Below are 19,829 nucleotides of genomic sequence, written 5' to 3' on the forward strand. Positions count from 1 at the left end.
AGAGATGCGTGCGTAGACTACGTTTCCCAGAGTGCAGTTGGATCTGCGCTGTTTGGGCGTTGAGAGACGGAAGTAGGTAGGTTTCCGTTGCCTCCCTTTCCACCCCGACCCCCCGCTTGTTCTCCTGCGGCCGTTGAGGAGAGCGAGAGGTGCCGTTCGCCTCTCTCGTTCTGTTGCCGCGATGGGCTGTACCTTGAGCGCCGAGGACAAGGCGGCCGCCGAGCGGAGCCGCATGATAGACCGGAACCTGCGTGAGGACGGCGAGAAGGCGGCCAAGGAGGTGAAGCTGCTGCTGCTCGGTAAGAAGAAAGAGGTGGCGGCTGACGGGAAGGGTGGGGCCGGGGCCTGCCACACGAACTCTTCCCGGCTGAGAGGCAGGCGGCGAGGTTAAGGATGGCCTGGCTTGCTCAGGGTGAGGCCGCCTGCGCCTCTGCCCGCCCAAGCGCTGCTTCGGTCAGCTGGCTCCGGGATCAGGGCACGTCCCGCGGCTTAGTCACACGTAGGCGTCTGCGTCGGCTCTGTCTAAGATTGCCTTGTTGATTCGCGGTTCTTGTCCTAGGCGATCAGGTTGTTTTGAAACACGTCGTTGCGGTAGCTGTCTCCCGTGCTAGGCCGCTTAAAGTATTCTGCAGGGCTTTGGGGACAGCCTCCAGACCTCCTTTTCCTCCCTCCTCAGTCTTTCGCAGTAAAAGTAAGCTCAGTGGCAAAAAGAGGATTGTTTGTTTTTAAATTATGTTTGCCTTTTGAAGTAATCTGAACAACGTAAGGATTTTCTCTTGAGAAGACCCCGAACAGTCTGATTATAAGCCCCAATCTGTTGCTGACGACCCATCAATAGTGCGTGCAGTTAAGTTTGTAGATAAGGACAGTTCTGTGTTTCTATTAAAAATCTTCTCCAGGTTTCAGTTTGCTGTAATACACTACTTTGGGGGATTTCTGTAGTATGCATGTGTAGGCTGTGCTCACTACCGTTGTTTGCTTTTCCTATAGATGCATTCGAAGGCCTTGTACCTACATGCAGAGAAAGAAGGGGGCAGCATGCTGTCCTGGTCGAATAAACTGAACCACTTAAGAGTTCGTTCTTCTCATTCTGCTATGGGAGAGGAAAGTACCAGGAGACAGACCAATTCTTCACTAGCGTTGTTCTGCCCCTCTCCCCCCCCCCCCCTCGCAAACAATTTATTTCCCACCAGTTGCTCTGTGGGTGCATTTTGACATGGGCTCCTTCCATTTCCCTGTGCAGCATTGTAATCCTTAAAAGACAGCAATCACAAAACTATGTGGGGAACTGGAGAGAGCCCTGTATGTCAAAAGTGGAGCAACTGGTGGGAAATCGATTGCTGTGGAAACAGAAACCTGGGGACGGAACATCGCTAGTGAGAAATCAGTCTGAGTCTCTTATACATTCCACAACAGTTAACAATTAAAGAACAGGGAAAAAAACGAATTAGTTCTGAGTTATTTATCTTGGTTGCTTTTCATTGGCAGTGGGCAAGCCTGTATTCTGATAGTGATATCTGTGGTTGTACTTGTTTTTCCCCAGGAGCAGTAGATAAGTGTAAGATAGATAGATTGTAAGGCTACCGCAAGATGGCGGCGACGGCAAGAGCTTGGGTGCTAGAGCTCCCTTAAACATCCCCAGAAACAACTAAAAACAACTGGTTTGCACGTTAAAACATCAAGTGCAACCAACAAGGTATCCCACCTGGAGCAGGAGAGACTGGTGTGAGTGCCGAGGGTCCCGCGGAGCTGCCGGAGCTGCTGTCGGCTTGCGGGGCGAGGCGAGGCCTGGGAGCGAGTGCGGAGGAAGCTGAGACGCCGGGCTGGGCTGCGCTAGCCGCGCCGCCAGCCGGGTGAAGCCGGCCAGCGAGAGGAGTGGCCGACGGGCGGAGAGAGTGGAGTGGAGTGGAGAACGGAGCAGAGCAGCTGGGACGCCCACGCCCAACATAGCTAGCGGCGTGTGGTGGACGAGCGGAGAGATCGAGCGGAGAGGCCGGACGAGGGAGAGTACAGAGGCAGGCGAGCGGCTGGAGACCTTCGCAATCACGCGACGCGAGCGCTGAGTGAGGGCGCGGCCGGGGCGACTGACAGCGGCGATAGGGGCTGCTACCAACGGAGGGAAGCCTGAGGTGGCGGCCCCGAGGCCACTAGTCATTTCAGTGGATTGTGGGTCCCTGACTGGACTGGTCAATTTCCATAAGAAGACCTGTGGAGCCCTGAAGCGCGACTGGGAAGCACGGGGGGGGTTTACCTCCCTGGGCCTGCCGGATTGTGCCAGGGGTATTGGCCGAGAACTCATGGACCCGATCACATATTACATTCCACCCCGACTGCTGTCCTAGTGTAGCACACGCTATGCTATAAACTCGATGCCTGCACTCATCCTCGCACTTTATCCACCCAGCACCTTAGCACTTACTCAAGCACTTTACCTATTTTACCTGCTCAGCACTTACCCAGCACTTAATACAGACCACTAATTGGAAACTTCACTATTATTAATATTAATTAATTAACTGGATTTTTAGCCGATTGATTAGTAATTTGAAATTATTTATATATTTATTTTGGACTGTATATTTTGTTAAATTTTTAGCTCATTAACTGGGAAGATTGTTAGGGTATTATTTTGTTAGTGATGCTAGAATTGAAGTTATTAGGTTTTTAACTAATCAATTGAGGGAGTATTGTGGGAGGGCTTTCCATATTAATTAATTAAACTAGGGAATAGGTAGTGGGTCTGTAATTGGGAGACCAGAGTGGCTGGTGGGGTGCGAATCAACTGTAGGTTGGGAGAACCTGGTGGGGGGGGGGGTGAAGCTGTCCAGTACTAGTATACCACTATAACTAGTATAACCAGATACCAGCCTTGATAGTGGTCTTATTGCAGCTGCTGCCAACGAGGAATGGCCGGCTCAGGGATTCCAGTGCTCCTGGGGAGGGGGAGGTATGGCGGTGGGAGCAGATATTATAAGGGAGGAAGACAGAGACAAGTCGGTGCTCGGCCCCCCTCCAATCTGCGGCCCATCCCAAGGGTGACAGGTAGTAGGGCCAGGAGTAACCCGCCTCCGTCATTGGTGTTATGCAACGCCAGGTCCATTAACAATAAGACCTCAATTCTCCGAGAGTTTATGCTCGAGCAGAATATGGACCTGGCTTGCGTGACTGAGACCTGGATCCGGGAGGGTGATACAGTAGCCCTCTCGCAAACAGCTCCCCCAGGTTACTCAGTCTTCCACCAATCGCGGACTAGTGGGCGGGGGGGAGGAGTGGCAATATTTGCACGGGAGGCTTACTCCTTCAGGGCGCTCCCGGCCCCAAAGATTGAGGGCATTGAATGTGCCGGTCTGGCGTGGGGGGATGAAGAGGGGTTGGCGATTTGGCTGGTGTACCGTACGCCTAACGCACCGGCCAACGCCTTACCGTCCCTGCTCGAGGCGGCGACAGGCTGGGCGCTGGAGCACCCAAGGCTGATAATCCTGGGTGACTTCAACGTCCATGCTGATGACCCGTCCTCCAGTCAGGCGACGGACCTAGTGTCTTCCATGGCGACACTGGGACTCTCTCAATTTGTTGTAACCCCCACTCACCAGGCCGGACACATGTTAGACCTGATCTTCGCGGCCGGGATTGTAGTGAGCGACATAACCGCAGAGGTAGTGCCATGGTCGGATCACTTCGCTCTCAAGGCCCGTGTAAATATGCCCCCCCAAACCTGTTTAGGTGAGGAGCCGATTATGGCTCGCCCGCGGAGCCAAATGGACCCGGAACGGTTCCAGATGGCTCTACGGGACCCCTGGCCCTCTGGCGATTCCCTCGATGGCCTGATTGAGACCTGGAATAGCCGGCTCTCTAGGGCCATCGAGGAAATCGCACCTCGGCGCCCTCTGCGACCTCGGACTAAGCTGGCTCCGTGGTATACCCCGGAATTACGCCAGCTGAAACAAGGCCTTAGACGGCTAGAGAGGCAATGGCGACGTACTCGTGACGAGGCGATTAGAACATCTTACAGGAAGTTTATGAAGTCCTATGAGATGGCAATCAAGGCCGCAAAGAAAACATACTTTGCGGCTAAGATTGCATCCGCAAATTCGCGCCCAGCCCAATTATTCAGAATAATTCGGAATCTGACTACATTGCCTCAAGGCAATTCAAAAGCTAAGGAATTGGAGATTGGCTGTGAGGCTTTTGCAAAATTCTTTGCGGATAAGGTCCAATCGCTCCGCCAGGACTGCCCCGCCAATTTTGAGGCAGTAAGTGGACTCGAAACCCAATGCGTGTCTTCTGAGTTAACTCTGGATTGCTTCGACCCGCTCAGCTTGGAGGAAGTCGACAGAATTCTTGGCACTGCACGATCCACAACTTGTGATCTGGACCCATGCCCCTCCTGGCTAATTAAGGCCTGCCAGGAGGAATTAAGATATCCTATACGGGATATTATAAATCGATCCCTTTCAGAAGGCGTTTTTCCAACACCCCTGAAAGAGGCATTGGTCCGCCCTCTCCTGAAAAAACCGTCATCAGACCCGGCCGAATTGGCACACTACCGGCCGGTCTCAAACTTGCCCTTTTTGGGCAAAATTATCGAGAGGGCTGTGGCGGTGCAGTTACAGGAATTTCTGGAGGACGCTTCCGTCCTAGACCCATGCCAGTCCGGCTTCCGCCCGGGCCATGGGACGGAAACAGTCCTGGTCGCCCTCATGGATGACCTCCGACGACAACTGGATCGAGGCGGCTCGGCGGTATTGCTGTTGCTAGACCTATCGGCTGCGTTCGATATGGTCGACCATCAGCTGCTGACCCGCCGCCTCGCCGACGCAGGAATTCGGGGGCTAGCCTTACAGTGGCTCTCCTCCTTTCTTGATGGTCGGGGACAAAGGGTGGCAATTGGGGGGGAGCTGTCTCAGAGATACCCACTTCATTGTGGTGTGCCTCAGGGGGCAGTTCTCTCCCCGATGTTGTTTAACATCTTTATGCGCCCCCTTGCCCAGATTGCACGGAGGTATGGGCTGGGTTGTCATCAATACGCAGATGACACCCAGCTCTATCTATTGATGGACGGCCGGGCTGGCGATGTCCCTACAAATTTGGACCGGGCATTACAAGCCGTGGCTGACTGGCTCAGGCTGAGCGGGCTGAAGTTGAATCCGGCGAAGACTGAGGTCCTTTGCGTGGGCCGCGGCGGACCGGGAGGGGAGATCACTTTACCGGCCTTTGACGGTGCGCCACTGGTACCAGTGCGCAAAGTCAAGAGCCTGGGAGTGCTACTGGAATCCTCTTTATCAATGGAGGCCCAGGTAGCCGCCACTGCTAGATCCGCCTTCTTTCACCTTAAGAGGGCGAGGCAGTTGGCTCCCTTCTTGGAGCGCACCGACCTAGCAACTGTGATCCACGCAACGGTCACTTCGAGATTGGACTACTGCAATGCCCTCTACATGGGGCTGCCCCTATACCGAACACGGAGACTTCAGGTAGTCCAGAACGCGGCGGCCAGGCTACTGGAGGGACTACCACGGTGGGAACCTGCGCGGCCTGGGCTGCGGGATCTGCATTGGCTGCCGGTTGTCTACCGTGTTCGCTATAAGGTGCTGGTCATCACCTTTAAAGCCCTATATGGCCGAGGACCTGCCTACCTAAAGGACCGCCTCTCCCCATATGTGCCCCAGAGAGCGCTGAGATCCGGTTCTCAGAACTTACTAACAATCCCTGGGCCAAGAGAAGCTAGGTTGAAGGCTACCAGGGAGCAGGCCTTCTCAGTGATAGCCCCTCGTTGGTGGAACGACCTTCCTGAGATGGTGCGAGCCCTGCGGGACCTGAACCAGTTCCGCAGGGCTTGCAAAACATTTCTTTTCCAGCTGGCTTTTGAGATAGAACTTGACTAATCCAACGAATGGACATCTAGCCATCTTGCGTACACTATGATACAGTATTTTAGCACCATTTTATATATTTTAACTATTTTAAATAATTTATTTGTGACTGATATATTTAAAACTGTTTATCTTGTTTTATGTGAATCATGGGATCCCCATGTCTGTTAGCCGCCCTGAGCCCGCCTGGCGGGGAGGGCGGGATATAAAAATAAAATATTATTATTATTATTATTATTATTATTGTGAGTGCTGAGTAAAAGAAAGCATTTGTCATGGAATTTGAAACTAAGGGATTCAACAGCGAATTGTTAATCACAAATGGTGGGAAACAGTTTTAACAAAAACAACTAGCAAGACGAGACCATCAGATGACAGGTGTAGAAGGAACATTGAAGGAAGACAGGAAACTGCAGAAAAACTAATGAAGAGTTTTACTAATGAATGTTACTAGTGGACATCTATCCTCAGTCTATCTGAGAATATCCATGCCTGAACTTTTTTTCTTGCAGTGCTGATAATGGTGCCATATTTTAAAGATCACAAAAACTGAAGTATTAGAACTGATTGACAAAAAGGTGACCAGAGTTGGATGTGTGGCTGAACTGAGCATGAGTTGGAAAACTGAGGGGCAAGTCTTATTATGGGGGTCAGGAATACTAGAGATAAAAGTTTGATTTTCACAGGGTTGGAGAGACATGAAATTATCAAGCCTGTGGACTGATTCAGACGGATGTATGGGAAAGTGGCTTAATTCAGAGGGGTGTATGGGGAAGTTATGGAATAGGAGATGCGTTCAGGATGGATTTTTAAAGTAGATAGCTTTTAATGTAATAGCTGGTATCAAGACATTAGGATATATTTGAGAATAGCATCTTTTAGTTAGGTTGCAGGGCCAATTATACCTGACTGAATTTGTTCTTTTGTGCCAAAACTTAATCCTTCAGTATCCAGATTGGCTGACCATTATCTTCCACGATTAAGGTGATTCATTTTGGCGTACTCTCATGGTTAATCCAACCTCCTTTGCTTTGAGAGCACACATCCTGCAATGGAGGCTCACATAGTCCCTTAATTTAACAACTCTTTAGGAAGTGCGGACCAGACCTTTGTAAAGATAGCAAGGCAGGTGGACTGGTTAAGGACAAAAAAGTATAGTGAATGGGGTCACAAAACAGAGACAGAATAGTCATAGTAACAGATGGTCGTCTTCACTGAGTTGTTAAGAGTTCAAATGTAAAATGTTTGGCTCTTAAAAAAAAACTATTTGTAAATATTATAAGAAAAATAAAATGCATACTTTAGGTTTTATCACTAGAATTGGTGTCCTGACCAGGTTTTTAAAAGTTTTTTTTTTTTTTACTAAATCCTCAGAGTCTTTTCAGGAAACAGGAATTGTAAGACAAGAGATCATCTTATGGAATAATGGAATAAAAAGCAGGAAACTGAAAATAAGAATACACTTAAGTTCTCATAATGGAGGGGCTGTAAATAGGGGAGACTCTTAACTGTTTCGTTTTGCTTAAAACTGAGGAGGAAAGGGGAAGAATTGTTCACAGGTTATGGCAAGTTACACAGTAGAAATATGGTCTACTGAAAAAGTTTAGTGCTGAGGAAGTGAAAAAACAAAGTTATGAATGGTTTTTAAAAGGGATTAATTTCTTATGTGCAAATTTAGAAAACTATATGCTCTTCAAGTTTTTCTGTACCCACAAGCTCATAGACATACTTTAGAGCTGCAAAGTATGGCTTTTGTGGTATGATGGAAGACCAGGGTACATCAATTTATCAATGATGGTTAGCCAGAATAACAGAACCTCCATGGATGGCAATAAAGAGAATGGCTACCACCTACCTCCCCTATGTGGTAGCTTACCTGACGCATCTGATTACCCACTATTCACTATTGGTTGTAGAATGCTGGGTCAATTTGCCTGGTCCACAGAAGTTGTACTCACAGAGATACTGCAATTTTTATTTTATTTTATTGCATTTATACCCCACCCTCCCCTAACGGGCTCAGGGCAATAATGAGGAAAGTATAGGAATAAAAAGTTACACAATCAGTAATGGACCATTTTTAGAAAGCCAAGTAGTAGCTAGAATACTGGATGTTGATTTGCATAGCCTGGGTTCATATTCTTCTGCAGCTGATACCTCTAACTGGCTCAATGTAATCTACATGATATCAATGTAATCTACATGATATCAATGTAATCTACATGATAGAGGTTTACAAGATAATGCATGGGATGGAGAAAGTAGAGAAAGAGGTACTTTTCTCCCTTTCTCACAATACAAGAACTCGTGGGCATTCGATGAAGTTGCTGAGCAGACAGGTTAAAACGGATAAAAGGAAGTACTTCTTCACCCAAAGGGTGATTAACATGTGGAATTCACTGCCACAGGAGGTGGTGGCGGCCACAAGCATGGCCATCTTCAAGAGTGGTTTAGATAAAAATATGGAGCAGAGGTACATCAATGGCTATTAGCCACAGTGTGTGTGTGTGTATATATAAAATTTTTTTGGCCACTGTGTGACACAGAGTGTTGGACTGGATGGACCATTGGCCTGATCCAACATGGCTTCTCTTATGTTCTTATGTTCTTACCTCTCTAGTTTGTTGTGAAACTGTAGCTAAGTGGGGAGACCTTGGTTAAGCCATCCTGTCCTCTTTTGAGGCACAATGGGATAAAAACATGATAAAGGATCATTTATTTATTTATTTATTTATTTATTCGGGATTTATATCCCGCCCTTCCCACAAGTGGCTCAGGGCGGCTTCCAACAATTGATCAAGCATAAAATTTAAACAATTTTAAGTATAAACAATTAGATACTTAAACATCTAAAACCTTAAAAACCAGTAACATTTCATTTCATATAAACAGGTGGCTGGCCAGTTACATCAAGTTTTCATCCCAGCTAGGTGTAAGCTAGCCGGAAGAGGGTCGTCTTACAGGCCCTGCGGAACTGAACCAGGTCCCGCAGGGCCCTCACCTCTTCCGGCAGCTGATTCCACCATGTGGGGGCCATAACGGAGAAAGCCCTTTCTCTGGTGACTTTCAAGCGGGCTTCTTTTGGCCCGGGGATAGAGAGAAGATTTTGTGTTCCTGACCTCAGTGCATTTTCATGATTCAAAAGTCCTTAAATTCTTAACGTCAGACTTCAGTGTGGCTATTTTGATGATTTTATGCCTTCAGGAAAGACTTTTATCTTCATTTTTTTTCACCTTATTTCAACATTCTGTTTTTTTCTTTTGTAATCATGAAATTTAATTGATGCTTTCTCAACAAGTAATTTGTGTCAAGTTCACTTCTTTGTGCTACAGTCGTTACAGTGCTTTTTAATATACTTGTAAATAGTATTTAAAAACTGCTGACAGGCAAGATGGGATTTCTTTGCAGTATAGTTAGATGAAAACAGAAACCCTGGTATGTGGCTTAAACCATAAAATGTTTGAAAAAGAATAATTGTACTGGTGGTGTAGAAGCTCAGTTTGGCAGAGGAGTATGTATTTTCAAATTTAACTTTAAAAGTGTGGCTTTTAGGGAGTTTGTCTTTGTTGGCCAATTTAATTACTTATATTGCTTGATATAAATATTTTGATATGTTTCATCTTAGTGTATCAAATCAGCACAACTATAGAAATATTGAGGGTTTTCTAGACCTTCATTGTTTAGGTTTTAGCCCCCACCCTCTACTCCAGAGCTATTGTATTGTTACTAATATTTATAATCAAGGCTAAATAACTAGCCTTATGTGGAAATTAGCCCTAGGGACTAAAGGAATGATGTAATTGGATATTTTAGGAAAAGAGAACATAAGAACATAAGAGAAGCTATGTTGGATCATGCCAATGGCCCATCCAATCCAACACTCTGTGTCACACAGTGGCAACCCCCCCCCCCAATAGCCACTGATGGACCTCTGCTCCATATGCTTATCCAGTCCCCTCTTGCTATGCCTGTAGCTGCCACCACCTCCTGTGGCAGTGAATTCCATGTGTTAAGCACCCTTTGGGTGAAGAAGTACTTCCTTTTATCCGTTCTAACCCGACTGCTCAGCAATTTAATTGAATGTCCACGAGTTCTTGTATTGTGAGAAAGGGAGAAAAGTACTTATTTCTCTAGCTTCTCTATCCCATGCATAATCTTGTAAACCTCTGTCATGTCGTCCCACAGTCAACATTTCTCCAAGCTAAAGAGCCCCAAGTGTTTTAACCTTTCTTCATAGGGAAAGTGTTCCAACCCTTTAATCATTTTAGTTGCCCTTTTCTGCACTTTCTCCAATGCTATAATATCTCTTTTTGAGGTGCGGTGACCAGAATTGTACACAGTACTCCAAATGAGGCCACACCATTGATTTATATAGGAGTATTATGATACTGGCTGATTTGTTTTCAGTTACCTTCCTAATAATTCCCAGCATGGCGTTGGCCTTTTTTATTGCAGTCGCACACTGTCTTGACATTTTCAGTGAGTTATCTACCACAACCTCAAGATCTCTCTCTTGGTCAGTCTCTGCCAATTCACACCCCATCAATTTGTATTTATAGCTAGGATTTTTTGCCCCAATTTGCATTACTTTGCACTTGGCCACATTGAATCTCATCTGCCACGTTGATGCCCACTCACACAGCCTCCAGATCCCTTTGGAGTGCCTCACAATTCTCTTTGGTTCTCACCACCCTGAACAATTCAGTGTCATCTGCAAACTTAGCCACTTCACTGCTTACTCCCAACTCCAAATCATTAATGAACAAGTTAAAGACCATGGGACCCAGTACTGAGCCCTGCGGCACCCCACTGCTTACCGTCTTCCACTGCGAAGATTGCCCATTTATACTCACTCTCTGTTTCCTATTAATAAGCTAGTTTTTGATCCACAAGAGGACCTGTCCTTTTACTCCATGACTCTTGAGCTTACTAAGGAACTTTATCAAAAGCTTTCCGGAAGTCAAGGTAAACAACATCTATTGGGTCCCATTTGTCCACGTTTGTTCACCCCCTCAAAGAACTGTAACAGGTTATTGAGGCAAGATCTTCCCTCACAGAACCCATGCTGAGTCTGCCTCAATAACTTGTGTTCATCAATGTGCCTACTCATTCTGTCCTTGATAATGGTTTCTACCAACTTTCCTGGTATTGAAGCCAGACTGACTGGCCTGTAATTTCCTGGATATCCTTTGGAACCCTTTTTAAAGATGGGGGTGACATTTGCTACCTTCCAGCCCTCAGGAACAGAGGCAGACTTCAGTGAAATATTATATATTTTTGTCAGGAGATCCACACGGAGATCCTTCGATTTCTTTCAGAACTCTTGGATGTATGCCATCCGGGCCTGGTGACTTACTAGTTTTTTAATTTAGAATGATTATTGCTGTGTGGTTCTGTGAGAATAGGCAAGGCTATCAATTAGTAAACATGATTTGTTGATGATCACTGAAAATACAATAAAATATTAAAGCTTTGTTTACTATCAAGATGCAGTTTTATTTTTAAATTGCACAAACAGCCTATTAGTTTAATCATAATAACACTGAAAGAGTCTATTCTTTAACTGACTAGATCCAATATAGGCATCAGGGTAGGAAGAAACTGTGCCAGCAGTCAGAATAATGGCTGCATTAATTTGATGTAGAAAATACTTGGTAAATCTTCTATGGAATCATAGAGTTGGAAGGGATCTCCAGGGTCATTTAATCCAACTCCCTGCACAATGCAGGAAATTCACAAATACCTTCCCCCTACACACCCAGTGACCACTGCTCCATGCTCAAAAGAAAAACCTCCAGGATCCCTGGCTAAACTGGCCTGGAGAAAAATTGCTGCCTGATCCCAAAGCAGCAGTCAGCATTTCCCTGGACATGTAAGAAAGGAGCACAAGAACTAAACACTGATGCAGCCTTCCTTCCCCTCCTTCCCATGATCTGCATAAGTTCTCAGAATCAGCATTGCTGTTAGATGGCCATCTAGCCTCTGTTTAAAAACCTCCAAAGAAGGCGAGCCCACCATCTGAGGAAGCCTGTTCCACTGAGGAACCACTCTAACCCTCAGGAAGTTCTTCCTGATGTTTAACCAAAAACTCTTCTGATTTAATTTCAACCTGTTGGTTCTGGTTCAACCTTCTCATGCAACAGAAAACAACTCTGCACCATCCTCTAATATAATGGGTGTCAGACTCATAAGGGCTGGATCTGACATAAATGATACCTTGTCGGGCTGGGCCATGTGTGTCATAAAACGTAATGCCAGGTAGAGGAGATACAAACGGCATAGACAAACACAATTATTTTTTAAAAAAACTTAAAAGATTCTTAAAAGATTAGCACTCTTGCAATATTTTGTTTAACAATTCTGATAACTGACATCTCTGAATTGTTTCATCAAAATATGAAGACACTGTCTGTGCTGTAGCAAACTTGAGGCAGTGCAGGAATAGAGAGACAGCCATGTAGAGTGGTTAGAATCTGGGAAGCCTAGGTTAAAAATCCCCAGTCTACAAAGCAAATGTGCTAGGTGAACTTGGTCTGGACACACACTCTCAGCCTCATCCATTTCACTGGCTTGTTATTCTTCATCTAAATAGTTCACATTGCTTTCCTACTGAGAAAGACTGGATCAATAAAGACATGAATACAGAGAAAAGAGGGAGGCAACCCAGTTGCACCCAGGAGACCTGTTTGCTCTGTAGCTCCTGTGTGATTGAGCAAGCCTGACAAAGCAAGCTGTGTTGCAGAAGGAAGCAAGAGAGAGGGAGCAGGGAGTACCGGAGAATTATAAGCACCACTTCCCCACATATATCTGTTCCAGAGAACACTTGAGTTGTTCCATTATTGCAGCACCTTCAGGAAGATGCTTTGTGAAAGACCACACAGTTTAGCCAACATTATTTTGTAGGATTTTCCTGTTGTAGCAGATTGGCTATATGTCCTAAAGCAAGGGTGGCCAATGGTAGCTCTCCAGATGTTTTTTGCCTACAACTCCCATCAGCCTCAGCTCCCATACTGGCTGGGGCTGATGGGAGTTGTAGGCAAAAAACATCTGGAGAGCTTCCATTGGCCACCCCTGTCCATATTGATAACTTGGTATGTACTTTGTAATGTGTGATTGGAATACAGCCCCCTCCCCCCCCCAACTTTAAAATGTATTCACACAGAGAGTCAGGACATTTGTTCTTTCAGGTTTTTTTCAGCCTTGGTGTAATCAAGCAATCCAGTGGTATATGCTGTAACAATCTATCCCTCTTCTACTCCCCTTGCCCAAGAGTATCTGAGGGGTAGTCGTGAGGCTTTCCATGTGAACGAGAGGGCTAGTGCACTTGCCCCTTCCCCTCATATTGTGTGGGATTGGTCCCTGTCACCACTCAGACTTACCTGCCCTTTCCTTGCTATCAGCAGTTTGAGACACTGACAGTGTTGCCCTGTGTGTGTACTTGCTGCTATGCATTGCCCTTCCCCTAGCCCTGCTAGCCTTTTAACCTGATCAGGTGTTTGATCTATACATGGTTAAATAGACAGGCATTTGGGTGAGAACTTCTGGTCACAGTCTAAGATCTTTAGAAGGGAAAAAAAGATCTTTGCTTACTTCTATACTATTCTCCTTTTTTAGGAGCACAAACACATAAGAAGCTAGTATCAGAGTAGTAGCAGGAATGTTACAGAAATCTAATAAAAAAATAAACAAGACCAAGGCCTAACTAACTTTTACAAGTCACTGGGCTTATCTTGACATTCCTTTCTGAGGAGTGGACACAAGCCAAGCTGCAACTTTGACATAGAGGCTGGTCAATGCAACTTCATTCCATTTCTATGTGTTCCCTGGAATTTGGCTTGTGTGTCTTCACAGAGTGTGTTAATTTTTTTTTACTCTTTCTCTCCCAGGAAGGAGGGCTTCTCTTTAACCTATCTTTACATTGGTTTTCAGTTATTACATGTGCCACACTGCACTTTTATTCAATCATTACAAAGCACATGTCCTACCTTTTATGGCCAGATGCCCAAATAGCAGTCTCTCTTTGCCCTTCCTGGCAGATGGGCAAATGGTCACTGCTTTGTCCTATCCATTTGCCTTCACAAAGGGAAACCATTTCCTCCCAGCCTGAAATTTGAGGAGTTTATTGCTTCTTGATCAGGAAAGCAGGTGAGCTATCTGGGGGCCAGTGTCTCTTTTGTGTTAAACGAGGTATCCTGCATTTCCTAATCATAATGTATGCATGATGTATATATTATATGTTTGCATAGAATGCACAAGAGGGGAGGAAAAATCCCTATTATCACCCAGTTGGCCCCCTCCTCTCTCTCTGCTTCCTCTTCTTATGTTTGCTTCTGCATTGCTTACTGCATGCCTAGACTTTGCTCTTTGCTGGGGGGTGGGGGTGGGGGAGCTAGTTTAAATCCCTTTTTTGTGTTTTTCTGTACACTTGATGTTTTCCCTGGATTTTCAAAACCTTACCCTGATACCCCTGTTGTGCAGTTTCTCTGACCTACAGTGGAGCAGCATATATGGCTGTTAGACCTAGCCATTGTGAAGACTTGAAAGGTATATACGGTACCTACTAACTTTGTAAAACATCCCAGAATTATAGTATTATCTTCAAGTGCAATTGTGAGTTTTCTTAAAATAATGGTGAACTAGCTAGCTCAAGGCAAAATACTTCACAGTGATATATCAACGTGAGCGTCATCTAATAAATCTTTCTATTGATTATGCCTCCTGTTTTGATAGAATTGGCTGTTAGTAATTTTATTACTTCTATTAGAACTATACTGGTTCTACATATAATGTGGACAGTTTGTGATAAAACCCCAGTGATTTAATCCCTGTAAAACTGTATAGGGGACAAGCTTTTGCAGTTAAAAAGCTGTGGGCTAATGAAAAGTGCTTAAGCTGTCTCCTACAACTCTCCTCCTTGCCTTTTTTTTTTTTTTTGCTGATGGGGATGCAAAAATGTTGCGATATAGAGTTATTGGGGAGCAGGTGGGGGGAAAAGATTAAGTGCAACTTTTAAACAGCAGTCTCCACATCAGTGCCACTGTGTAGGGAACTGTCTTTTATGTAATGTAGTTGCATAATATGTAGAACAAAATTGTGGAAAATACCCAGCCATCTAGAAACCTGAAAATATCATAACATTCTGTGTCACAGAAGTTCCTAAAAATCTAATACTAATGCACTATTGTGAGGCTAATGAGTAAGAGTTGGTTGGTTCCCATCTTGATTTGGCAGATCTCAAAAATAAGGTCCATACTGGGACAGCATCTCATATCTGTTGGTGATTCATTTTAAGGTAAAGGAAAGAGGGTTTTTTTAAAAAACAAAACAAAACCCAACCCTTCTTTTGTATGAATTTCAGTACAGTTTTGGTATTTGAGACCACCTAATTAAGTCAATAGTAGATTAATCTTCTTGCTTGTTCTGGAAATATACAGGGTATTACTGAAACCATGAAAAATTGTACTGCTTCAGTTTGGTTCGTGTTATTATCCAATATTTATATTGTTTTGTGGTTTTGATGGTCTTGTTTTTGGAAACATTGAGTGCACCAGGACATTAGTTGCTGGCCTTCTGACTTCATCTGGCAACACAGTTCTGATGTAAATAAAATCGTATTCTTCTTGTAACTGAGCTTGAGGCATGTTGGTATCTGATCTGCTGCTTGAAAGGCAGTTAATATTTTAAACAGTATATTATTCCCACACGCTTAGGAAGCGTTGGCTCAAAGGCATAGCAGTTGAGAATTGGTGCTCAGTTCACTGAAACAAAAGCTGCTAATGATGAAATACATATAAGCTGTTCTTTCCCATCCCAATACTGACTCTAACTTAGTTTGCACAATATGCTTTAGAGACAGTCTTCTGGGGAAAGTAACTGCTAAGATACTATTTCCAAGGGATTCCTAAGTAGGTAAACAAGAAGAATCATTACAAACTTAAACTGGTACTTCTATAAACTATTGGATATGCTGATGCTTGTCCTATTTCAATATATGTACAACAACTGGAAGTTAACGTATCTCACTTTAGTAAGAACATTAGTTCAGTAATCCTTATACAGCCTAGTTGGGGGAAAATGTCATGGAAAAACAGTAGGGGAGACAGTAGCTTCAGCCTTCCACGATGCTTCCCAAATACATGATTATTAAAGGATTGGGAGCAATGCCCTCCATAATGGAGTTCCCTCAAAGCTGTGTATGTGAGTGGCCCCTCATTAACACAGGAAGCCCTGGTTAGTAGCAATCTGGAGTCATGCAGGGTCTTGCAGTGCCCATTGCCCATTTTACGATTACAGCAATTATATTCTGCCCAGGGTGTGAATTGCCCTGCTCAGTGTGGGGTGGGGGGGAAGCTAGAGAAAACATTGCCTCCATTCCATTCATAAATCAGAACAATATTACTATAAGGACATTTGGAATGAGGACAGACTTCCTTAATAAGACCCCCAAGAGTGTTGTAGAAAGTATTCCAGAGGAGTAGTAGAGCCTGATTTTTGTAGTAGAAATAAGCAGAAATCTAGTAGCACCTTAAAGTCTAACTAGGGATGGACACAAACCTCCCCATGACCCTCAATTTGTCACAGAAATCACTGGGTTGTGGTTTGTGAACCAAGGCTTGTACTCATCCCTATCCATGACCTTAAATGTGGTTTTTCGGAGGTTGGTGGGGCTCGTGATGGGAAGCAGGGAAGAGTGAGAAACATAGCTGAAGAGGCTTGCATCCATTTTTGTGGAACAGTGGGACTGGTGCACCCATCAGCTGTCAGGCTGAAATAGATGCAAGCCATTTTATCTATCCCTTTCAATCACACACACACGCGCACCCTGCTTTCAAGGCATTGCTGAAATGACTTTTTGGGCTCTGTTGGGCAGTCCTGTTTAAACTTAGGTGCTCAGCAGAGCCCTGCCAACTGTGCGAGGAGAGTTCTTCTAACAGCATCAGCTCCTTTGAAGGCTCTGTTGGACAGTCCGGTTTGAACCAGGCTTCCCAGCAGAGCCTTAACCAAGGCTGCAGCAATGTGCTTTGCAAAAGCCATTTGAAGGGAATGTCCCTTCAAATGGCTTTTGCAGGGCACACCACATGAGGGCAACTGAGATCACCTGGTCATGAACCTCACAAAACGATCTGTTTGGTAACTGCAGAGGCTCATGAAGGTTTGTGGTTCATGTGGCCCCACAAGCCAAAACAAACCTCTGTTTTCACGCTTTGTACCCATCGCTAAGTCTTAGCAAGATCTTATTCCATAATAAGTATTCATGGGCTAGAACCTACTTTGGCTCTATTCCATAAAAAGTTTATCTTGGAATAAAATTGTGGTAGTCTTTAGAATGCTACTAAATTCGTTTTTTATTCCTGGAAAGGATAATAAACTGTATTCTGGAATTCTGCATATGTATGCATATTTTATCCCCCCTTTGCCCCTCCAATGTTTTTGTTTTGTTTAAAGGCTTTATTGTGCCATACTGCATTAAACAAGCAAACTAGGAAGAAATAGATGTTTCAGGTTATTCAGGATGTTTGGGAATTCTAGCAATAAGTCCTTTCTACTGTCATTTACTTACCATATATTATCATTATGAAGGTCAGGACTTTTCTTTTCATGATGTAACTGCAGTTAGACTAAATTCATCTTCTAATGTAGAATCTGCTAGTCTCTGTATAATCTTAAGAATCCTCACTTCTCCCTCGGAGGCGGAAGACATCTCCTTGGGTTATTCCTTCTCTCTGTCAGGGAGGCAGGAAAAAACTTTTTCCATTTCTTGTTGGCGCCTTCAGAATGACCCTTGCCTTCAGTTCTGTTCCTGCCTCATAGGGAGCATTAGCAGATTCCATAGGCTCTGATCTGCCAATTTTATTTTCCCCTTCCTAGTTCTATTCTTTTCTGCTTCTTGCTATTCTTTTCTTAATATTCTATATATCTCCTCTTTTGTCCTCTTAGCTCAGTACCTCTCTCTTTTTCTCTTGAGGAGCTGGTTTTTTGAGTGCTCCCACCATTTATTCTTTTGCCTAATGGCAGCGCAGGAGCACTCCAACGTTTTTTCGGCAGAAGAGGAGATGGAGGCAGGCACCGCATCGGCAGCCACAATGACTTTTTTGAGTGGGACCAAGCAACCTTTGTGGTTGGATTATGCCGTCCGCTCTGATATCCCTGGCAGTGGGGCAGTGGCCACAGAAGAAGATCGTAATGCAAAGCGCCACTATGCCACAGAAGATCTTCCCGGCCATTCAGCGCAGCTTGGTGCTGCTGGCGACCATCTTGGAGGTGCAGAGCGCAGCTTCTATACCTTCAACGGACCCAGTGAGTGCTTGGGAGAAGCCGGATGTATGACTCAAGGCTGCAGCTGCCATGGAGCTCCTTCGCACGGTGGTAACGTACCGGATGATCAGGAGTCCATTCTTGCGTCAGGGCTCATGTCGGAACTAAAGCAAACCATGCAGGAACAATTTTCTGCCTTTTACTCCACTCTGGGCGTCTTCAACATGCAGGACTCTAAGCGTGCACCTTTAATCCCTTCCCAACCTAGTACTTCATGGCCCACCAAGGCTGCCAGAAAGGCTGCTATTCACAAAAAACGGCCAAGGGAGTCTGGGGATGAGTCTGGTTCCTCAGAATCTGATCAAGAGGGGTGTGAGGAGGCTGAATTTGATACAGACGAAGAAAGAGTCTGAGGATACAAGGGCCCCAGAACAATCCAACAGACTGTTTAGTCCTGAGAACTATCATTTCTTATCATTTAAGGCCATAGCTGCATTAGAAATTCATGAATCCCTTTCTGATGAGGAAGAGAAGTCTAACAAAGCTAAATGTAAATTTAAGTCCAAGTTCACAGGGAATTCAGAGTTTTTTCTGCCCAGCATAGTAGTTGAGAAGGTGTTTCCATTTCCTGAATACTTTGAAAGGCAACTTAAAATAAAGTGGGACAAACCAGCTGCAAATAGGCAGTTCCCTCCTCTGGTTAAAAAACTCTATGCATTACCTCAATATGCTAATGAGTTGTTACAGGTACCTCCAGTTGATGCTCCAGTCACATCTCTCCAGTCCCCTGGTCTACTCTCCAAGGATTGTCATGGCAACATATGTGATACCCTGGATAAGAAGGTGAAAATAACCCTAAAGAGACTTTATGAAGCCATCGCTATAATGGTCAGGAGACAACTGCTTCCATTTCATACAGAGCATCTATTGTCTGGATACACAGATTAATACAGATGTTTCCAGAAAACAATTGTCGTATGTTAGATGGGGCCACTTGCATACTCAAGGCAGCTTCCTTCTCAGCAGACGCGACCTTAGACATCTTGACATTTGCTTCTAAGGCAATGGTTCTTTGGCTCAGGGCCTGGCCAGCAGACCTACTCTGTAAATCGTTACTTTCCGCTTATCCATTTCACAGGGGTTGTTTGGTGACTTCTTGGACAGGATTTTCGTTGAGACGCGTGACAAAAAGGCCATGCCGAGGAGCATCAAGCAATCAGACAAGCGGGGCAACCAATCCTTTTGTATCCAACACTCTCTGCCAAGATTTCGTTCTGACCACAAGAAGAACACATAGGAGTCCTCTAAGAACTTCAGGGAAAATTCCTCTGGTTCAAGATCCAACAAGCAACGTTTCAACAAGTTTGACTGTACTGGTTGTGACTCCAAGCCAAAACAGGACTAACTATATTCATCTTCCAGTGGGGGCACGCTTGTCCCACTTTTTTCCGAACTGGTGGGCTTCTCAAGCAGATTCTTGATTCTTGGACATCGTAGCAGAGAATTACACAATTAAATTCCAGAGACTTCCACCCGAGAGATTCCTACAATCCCCTCTTGTCAAGAACCCTCACAAGCGCATCATAATCAGGCCATCCAACATCTATCCAAGCCATAGAGCCAGTTTCCCCCTGCGAAAGAGGACACGGGGTCTGCTCCATCCTGTTTGTGTTCCCAAAAAGGACGGGGACTGGAAGTTCATTT

General features: G+C 45.0%; 1 protein-coding gene across 1 annotated transcript in view; it reads left to right on the plus strand.

Annotated features, from left to right (window-relative positions):
- Nucleotides 1-19,829, plus strand: part of GNAI3 (G protein subunit alpha i3) — a 61,723-nt gene continuing 41,894 nt past the window's right edge. Inside the window, exon 1 of the mRNA XM_060231597.1 lies at nucleotides 1-299. Within this exon, the coding sequence (XP_060087580.1) occupies nucleotides 182-299 (118 nt within the window). The 5' untranslated portion in view covers nucleotides 1-181. The remainder of the gene's footprint in view (nucleotides 300-19,829) is intronic.

Source organism: Heteronotia binoei, chromosome 2 (assembly GCF_032191835.1).
Source record: "Heteronotia binoei isolate CCM8104 ecotype False Entrance Well chromosome 2, APGP_CSIRO_Hbin_v1, whole genome shotgun sequence".
In the NCBI taxonomy this organism is placed as follows: Eukaryota; Metazoa; Chordata; class Lepidosauria; order Squamata; family Gekkonidae; genus Heteronotia; species Heteronotia binoei.